This window comes from Pristiophorus japonicus, chromosome 10, assembly GCF_044704955.1.
Source record: "Pristiophorus japonicus isolate sPriJap1 chromosome 10, sPriJap1.hap1, whole genome shotgun sequence".
In the NCBI taxonomy this organism is placed as follows: domain Eukaryota; kingdom Metazoa; phylum Chordata; class Chondrichthyes; family Pristiophoridae; genus Pristiophorus; species Pristiophorus japonicus.
In genome coordinates, this window is record NC_091986.1 from 224,075,270 (window position 1) to 224,083,959 (window position 8,690).

Sequence of the window (8,690 nt, forward strand, 5' to 3'; positions counted from 1 at the left end):
GGCCAACCCCTTATCCTGAGACTGTGACCCCTGGTTCTAGACTCACCCTGTCAATCTCCCTCAGAAACTTGTATGTTTCACTGAGATCACCTCCCATTCTTCTAAACTCCAGAGAGTATTGGCCCATTCGACACAATCTCTCCTCTTAGGACAACCCTCTCACCCCAGGACTCAATCCAGTGCACCTTCATTGCACCGCCTCTGGGGCAAGTATCTGCTTCACAGTATATTACACAGGGATTCAAGGTCACCACTCTCCACAATGCTGTAAATGAGATGATTTATTAGCTTTGTTTTTTTTTTAATCTTTTAATAATATTAATTCTCAGAATACAATTATGAAAATGCAGTTGAGTTTTGATATTCAGTATTTAGCTGAACCTCTGGGGAAGTGTTCAGGATGTGGGCGACACTCTCAATAATGTACTTACTGCCCAGCCCCAGTCATCTCGAGAAGGTGGTGGTCAGCTGCCTTCTTGCCCGAGTGGGCAAACGCATGGCAGATGCAGCATAATGGGGATAAATGTGAGGTTACCCACTTTGTGGCAAAATCACAAAGGCAGAATATTATCTGAATGGTGACAGATTAGGAAAAGGGGAGGTGTAGCGAGACCTGGGTGTCATGGTACATCAGTCATTGAAAGTTGGCATGCAGGTACAGCAGGCGGTTAAGAAGGCAAATGGTAAGTTGGCCTTCATAGCTAGGGGATTTGAGTATAGGAGCAGGGAGGTCTTACTGCAGTTGTACAGGGCCTTGGTGAGGCCTCACCTGGAATATTGTGTTCAGTTTTGGTCTCCTATTCTGAGGAATGACGTTCTTGCTATTGAGGGAGTGCAGCGAAGGTTCACCAGACTGATTCCCGGAATGGCTGGACTGACATATGAGGAGAGACTGGATCGACTCTGCTTGTATTCACTGAAGTTTAGAAGGGATCTCATAGAAACATATAAAATTCTGACGGGCTGGACAGGTTAGATGCAGGAAGAATGTTCCCGATGTTGGGGAAGTCCAGAACCAGGGGTCACAGTCTAAGGATAAGGGGTAAGCCATTTAGGACCGAGATGAGGAGAAACTTCTTCACCCAGAGAGTGGTGAACCTGTGGAATTCTCTACCAGAGAGATTTGTTGAGGCCAGTTCGTCAGATATATTCAAGAGGGAGTTAGATATGGCCCTTACGGCTAAAGGGATCAAGGGGTATGGAGAGAAAGCAGGAAAGGGGTACTGAGGTGAATGATCAGCCATGATCTTATTGAATGGTGGTGCAGGCTCGAAGGGCCAAATGGCCTACTCCTGCACCTATTTTCTATGTTTCTAGAACCGCTGCAGTCCGTGTGGTGAAGGTGCTCCCACAGTGCTGTTAGGGAGGGAGTTCCAGGATTGTGACCCAGCGACGATGAAGGAACGGCCGATATATTTCCCAGTCAGGGCGGTGAGAGGGTTGGAGATCATGCACCATTCCTGCTTGTCCTGCTCAGTAGCAGAAGTGGCAGGGGAGGGAGGTGCTGCTGTCTCAGCACGGCGCGTTGCTGCAGTGCATCGCACTGCATTGTGGGAGGACTACTCTATTGAATCCCTGAGAGGGAGTCCTGGACTTTGGAGTAACGGGATTAAAGGCTATGATGCGTACATCACCACAGGATGGCGATTGTAGTGGATGGACAGGACTATTTACATGGCGGCGAGAACGATTGAGAGGAGGGTTGGGGCGATGACACAGCCCTGTTTGACCCCGGTCCGGACGTGGATTGGGTCTGTGATGGATCCGTTGGTAAGGATCACGGCCTGCATGTCGTCGTAGAGCAGGCGAAGGATGTTGACAAACTTTTGGGGGCATCTGAAACGGAGGAGGACACTCCATAGACCCTCGTGGTTGACAGTGTCAAAGACCTTTGTAAGGTCGAAGAAGGCCATGTATAAGGGCTGGTGCTGCTCCCTGCATTTTTCCTGCAGCTGTCACGCTGCAAAAATCATGTCTGTTGTGCCCCGTAGGGGACGAAATCCGCACTGTGCCTCCGGGAGGAGCTCCTCGGCCACAGGGAGAAGACGGTTGAGGAGGACTCTAGCGACGACTTTCCCAGTGGCTGATAGCAGGGAGATTCCTCTGTAGTTGCTGCAGTCGGACTTGTCCAGGCTAACATCTCCAGCACTGAAGCACTGACCACACTCGATCAGCTCCGCTGGGCAGGCCACATTGTTCGCATGGCAGACATGAGACACCCAAAGCAAGCGTTCTATGTAGAGTTCCTTCACGGCAAACGAGCCAAAGGCAGGCAACGGAAACATTACAAGGACACCCTCAAAGCCTCCCTGATAAAGTGCAACATCCCCACTGACACCTGGGAGTCCCTGGCCCAAGACCGCTCTAAGTGGAGGAAGTGCACCCGGGAGGGTGCTGAACTCCTCAAGTCTCATCGCCGAGAGCATGCAGAAACCAAGTGCAGGCAGCGGAAGGAGCGTGCGGCAAACCTGTCCCACCCACCCCTTCCCTCAACCACTGTCTGTCCCACCTGTGACAGAGTCTGTAATTCCCGTATTGGACTGTTCAGCCACCTAAGAACTCACTTCAGGAGTGGCAGCAAGTCTTCCTCAATTCCGAGGGACTGCCTATGATGATGATTACATAGTGGGCAGACACTGCCTCAGTGTGCACACAACACTGACCACAGTGCTTCAAAACCCCACTATTGCACTTCGCTTTTTACATCCTGACTTTGGTTCTCTAAAATGTTAGAAAAATATAGCCCATTGCACTAATCAGCCAAAATCTCCCCACAATCAGCACATCCCTCTCTGTGTTTGGGTCTTGTAAATCGTGTCAGAAATCAAACCCGTCAATCCAACCTGCAAATGTCATCACTTCTAGAGTCTGCCTGCCTCCGAGACAGGTTCCAAGCAAATCGAGACGCAAATGCACGTCTTTACTTCAAGCCGCTGACACCTTTAAAACAGGGTGCAGAGAGAAACCGGGGCACAGTTTAAAGGAAGGATACAGGTCGAAAAAATTGAAGTTAAAAAATAAAACAGGGCCAACAGAAAATGGGAAGGGTGAAGATTTGGAGGAAAGTTGGCGTGAATTGTATTATGTAAGGACCTTGTGTTTGAGTTGATTTGTTACTGGAATATTGCACAGGACTTGAACTTAAGGTGAGTCGCGGGAGAGGAAGATTTCTCTGCCCCTGCCCGGACCCCAATGGCCAACCATTGTACCAGTAATGGAGCCAATATATAACGGAGCACCAGCTTGGCTCAGTGGTAGACTAACTGACCTACCATTGCCTGGTCTGGATAACGATTTCCATCAACTATTCTCCAGTCCCATGGCACAACTTGTATATCTGAGGAGTGGTGATAATTGTGGTCAGATTCTCTGACTCTCCTGACTTCACTCAACTACACACAGTTTTGGTCTCCTTACCTAAGGCAGGATATACTTGCCTTGGAGGCGGTGCAATGAAGGTTCACCAGACTGATTCCTGGGGTGAGAGGGTTGTCCTATGAGGAGAGAATGAGTAGATTGGGCCGATACTCTCTGGAGTTTAGAAGAATGAGAGGTGATCTCATTGAAACATACAAGATTCTGAGGAGCATTGACAGGGTAGATGCAGGGAGGATGTTTCCCCCAGGCTGGGAAGTCTAGAACCAGGCGACACTGTCTCAGGATAAGGGGTCAGCCATTTAGGACTGAGGAGGAGGAGGAATGTCTTCACTCAGAGGGGGGGTGAATCTTTGGAATTCACTGCCCCAGAGGGCTGTGGAGGTTCAGTCGTTGAGGATATTCATGACTGAGATCGATTTTTTGAGCACAGAGAATCGAGGGGACTGGGCGGGAAAGTGGAGTTGAGTTCGATGATCAGCCAATGATTTCACTGACTGGCAGAGCAGGCTCGAGGGGCCGAATGGCCGACTCCTACTCCTAATTCTGATGTTCTTATGTAGCTGAGGACACTGCGCTGGGTGTCCGGGGAAAGGTACAACTCCAGTTCTGCTCATTTCTTCAGAACTAGTATCTTTACTTCAGTAATCTCGAACAACTGCTCCAACATTCTGCTCCAGCACTCGTCATCATTGTAAAATCTAGTGCCAAATATTTATTTAATATCTCCACAATCAGACTCTCTCCTTCCTCAGAGAGAGATCCCAGCCTCTCTTGAAATGTTCTTTGACTTTCTATGTGATTATAAAAGCCCTTAGTGTTTCCTTCAGAGTATGTGCTGCTCTGCAGGGCTCCTTTAGTCCTGGTTTTATCACATGCTTCTTTTTAACTTTGTTTGCTTTTAATCTATTTATCTGTGGAGCTCCGCGGACACGAGGTCAGTCGTGGAGTGCTTGTTACTGGACTAATAATCCAGAGAACGCCAGCTCAAATCACACCAGCGCAGTTTGAGAATTTGAACTCAGTGCACAATTAGATCTGGAAATGAAAATCTGGTGTCAGTAAAAGTGACCCTGAAGCTGTTGGATTGTCGTAAAAACCCAACTGGTTCACTGATGTACTTTAGGGAAGGAAACAGAAACATAGAAACATAGAAACATAGAAAATAGGTGCAGGAGCAGGCCATTCAGCCCTTCTAGCCTGCACCGCCATTCAACGAGTTCATGGCTGAACATGAAACTTCAGTACCCACTTCCTGCTTTCACGCCATACCCCTTGATCCCCCGAGTAGTAAGGACTTCATCTAACTCCCTTTTGAATATATTTAGTGAATTGGCCTCAACTACTTCCTGTGGTAGAGAATTCCACAGGTTCACCACTCTCTGGGTGAAGAAGTTTCTCCTTATCTCGGTCCTAAATGGCTTACCCCTTATCCTTAGACAGTGACCCCTGGTTCTGGACTTCCCCAACATTGGGAACATTCTTCCTGCATCCAACCTGTCCAAACCCGTCAGAATTTTAAACGTTTCTATGAGGTCCCCTCTCACTCTTCTGAACTCCAGTGAATACAAGCCCATTTGATTCAGTCTTTCTTGATAGGTCAGTCCCACCATCCCGGGAATCAGTCTGGTGAATCTTCGCTGCACTCCCTCAACAGCAAGTATGTCCTTCCTCAAGTTAGGAGACCAAAACTGTACACAATAGTCCAGGTGTGGCCTCACCAAGGCCCTGTACAACTGTAGCAACACCTCCCTGCCCCTGTACTCAAATCCCCTCGCTATGAAGGCCAACATGCCATTTGCTTTCTTAACCGCCTGCTGTACCTGCATGCCAACCTTCAATGACTGATGTACCATGACACCCAGGTCTCGTTGCACCTTCCCTTTTCCTAATCTGTCACCATTCAGATAATAGTCTGTCTCTCTGTTTTTACCACCAAAGTGGATAACCTCACATTTATCCACATTATACTTCATCTGCCACGCATTTGCCCACTCACCTAACCTATCCAAGTCACTCTGTAGCCTCATAGCATCCTCCTCGCAGCTCACACTGCCACCCAACTTAGTGTCATCCGCAAATTTGGAGATACTACATTTAATCCCTTCGTCTAAATCATTAATGTATAATGTAAACAGCTGGGGCCCCAGCACAGAACCCTGCGGTACCCCACTAGTCACTGCCTGCCATTCCGAAAAGTACCCATTTACTCCTACTCTTTGCTTCCTGTCTGACAACCAGTTCTCAATCCACGTCAGCACACTACCCCCAATCCCATGTGCTTTAACTTTGCACATTAATCTCCTGTGTGGGACCTTGTCGAAAGCCTTCTGAAAGTCCAAATATACCACATCAACTGGTACTCCTTTGTCCACTTTATTGGAAACATCCTCAAAAAATTCCAGAAGATTTGTCAAGCATGATCTCCCTTTTACAAATCCATGCTGACTTGGACCTATCATGTCACCATTTTCCAAATGCGCTGCTATGACATCCTTAATAATTGATTCCATCATTTTACCCACTACTGAGGTCAGGCTGACTGGTCTATAATTCCCTGCTTTCTCTCTCCCTCCTTTTTTAAAAGACATAGGAGCAGGAGTAGGAGTAGGCCCCTCAAGCCTGCTCCGCCATTCAATAAGATCATGGCTGATCTGATCATGGACTCAGCTCCACTTCCCCGCCGGCACCCCGTTACCCTTTACTCCCTTATAGGTTAAACCAGCTGTCCTTACCCGGGCTGGGCCTATAGGTGACTCCAGTCCCACATCATGGTGATTGACTCTGAACTGCCCCCACCATTGTTTCATACCCACTCCCAGCGGCTCACCACCACTCCTCGGGGCAACTGGGGATGGGCAATAAATGCCGGCCTTGCCACATCCCGGGAGTGGATAAAATGATGACATTAAATGCTGCACCCTCTTACCGTCTAACGGGAACATAATTCGTTGTACTCTCTCCGAAGATTTCCCCCTGCTCACACTCCCGCCCGCCCCGCCCCCCCCCTCCCCTCCTCTCTCTCTCTCTCTCTCTCTCTCTCACACACACACTCACTCCCTCCCTCTCTCTTTCCTCTCTCACACTCCCTCCCTCTCTCTTTCACACACACTCACTCTCCCACTCTCACTCTCCCTCTCTCTCTCTCACACTCCCTCCCTCTCTCTCTCTCACACACTCCCTCCCCCTCTCTCTCTCTCTCTCTCTCCCTCACACTCCCTCCCTCTCTCTCTCTCACACACTCCCTCCCTCTCTCTCTCTCACACACTCCCTCCCTCTCTCTCTCTCTCTCTCTCTCACACTCTCTCTCCTCTCTCTCACATTCCCTCCCTCTCACACACACACACTCTCTCTTTCCCTCCCTCTCTCTCACACACTCTCCCTCTCTCTCTCTCTCTCTACCTCCCTCTCCCACACTCTCTCTCTACCTCCCTCTCCCTCACACACTCTCCCTCACACACACTCTCTCTCTACCTCCCTCTCCCTCACACACTCTCCCTCTCTCTCTCTACCTCCCTCACACACTCTCTCTCTCTACCTCCCTCTCCCTCACACACACTCTCTCTCTCTCTCCCTCTCTCTCACACACTCTCTCTCTCTCCCTCCCTCACACACACACTCTCTCTCTCTCTCTCTCTCTCTCTCCCTCACACTCCCTCTCCCTCCCTCACACTCCCTCTCCCTCTCTCCCTCACACTCACACTCCCTCTCTCACCCTCACACTCACCACACTCTCTCACCCTCACACTCACACACTCTCTCTCTCTCTCACACTCTCTCTCTCCCTCTCCCTACCACACTCTCTCTCCTCTCCCTCTCTCTCACACACTCTCTCTCTCCCTCTCCCTCACACACACACTCTCTCTCTCTCCCTCACACTCCCTCTCTCTCTCTCCCTCACACTCCCTCCCTCCCTCTCTCCCTCTCACTCACTCTCTCACACTCACCCTCCCTCCCCCTCTCACACTCACCCTCCCTCCCCACACTCACTCACCCTCCCTCCCCCACACTCACTCACCCTCCCTCCCCCACACTCACTCACCCTCCCTCCCCCACACTCACTCACCCTCCTCCCCCACACTCACTCACCCTCCCCTCCCCCACACTCACTCACCCTCCCTCCCCCACTCACTCTCTCACCTCCCTCCCCACACTCACTCACCCTCCCTCCCCCACACTCACTCACCCTCCCTCCCCCACACTCACTCACCCTCCCTCCCCCACACTCACTCACCCTCTCCTCCCTCCCCACACTCACTCACCCTCCCTCCCCCACACTCACTCACCCTCCCTCCCCCCTCACTCACTCACCCTCCCTCCCCCACACTCACTCACCCTCCCTCCCCCACTCCCTCTCTCTCTCTCACACACACACACACACACACACACACTCCCTCCCTCTCACCCTCACACTCCCTCCCTCTCACCCTCACACTCCCTCCCTCTCACCCTCACACTCCCTCCCTCTCACCCTCACACTCCCTCCCTCTCTCCCTCACACTCCCTCCCTCTCCCTCACACACACTCTCCCTCACACTCCCTCTCTCTCCCTCACACACACACACACTCTCTCACACTCCCTCTCTCTCTCTCCCTCACACACACACACACTCTCTCTCTCACTCTCCCTCACACACTCTCTCCCTCACACTCCCTCTCTCTCCCTCACACACACACACACACACTCTCTCTCTCTCTCTGGGCCTTACCTGAAGCGCGATATCGAGGGCGGTGAACATCGCTCTGCAGGACCAGCAGCTGATGTTTTTCCAGGCTGGAGCCGGGAATCCGGGCCCGAGGTGAACGGGGAGCCCGGGGGGAGCGGGGAGCCCGAGAGCCCCGAGCCCGGCACACAGAGCCAGGAGCCGGGCCGCCATCACTGCTCGGAGGCGGGGCTATACACGGTGGGCGGGGCCCGGCCCTGACTGACAGCCTGGGGGCGGGGCCCGGAGTGGCAGCCTGGGGGCGGGGTTATACCTGGGGGCGGGGCCCGGCCCTGACTGACAGCCTGGCGGCGGGGCCCGGCTCGGAGTGGCAGCCTGGGGGCGGGGTTATACCTGGGGGCGGGGCCTGTCTCGGAGTGGCAGCCTGGGGGCGGGGTTATACCTGGGGGCGGGGCCTGGCTCGGAGTGGCAGCCTGGGGCGGTTCTATAACCAGTGAGAGAGACCCAAATACATCATCGCCATAGAAACATGGAAAATATGTGCAGGAGTAGGCCATTCGGCCCTTCGAGCCTGCACCACCATTCAATAAGATCATGGCTGATCATTCCCTCAGTACTCCTTTCCTGCTTTCTCTCCATACCCCTTGATCC

At 51.8% G+C, this 8,690-nt stretch overlaps 1 protein-coding gene across 1 annotated transcript in view; it reads right to left on the minus strand.

Moving 5' to 3' along the window:
- The window catches only part of smpd1 (sphingomyelin phosphodiesterase 1), a 30,071-nt gene extending 21,782 nt beyond the window's left edge, over positions 1–8,289 (minus strand). Inside the window, exon 1 of the mRNA XM_070892637.1 lies at positions 8,085–8,289. Coding sequence (XP_070748738.1) covers positions 8,085–8,252 — 168 coding nt within the window. The 5' untranslated portion in view covers positions 8,253–8,289. The remainder of the gene's footprint in view (positions 1–8,084) is intronic.
- Between the last annotated feature and the right edge of the window lie 401 nt (positions 8,290–8,690).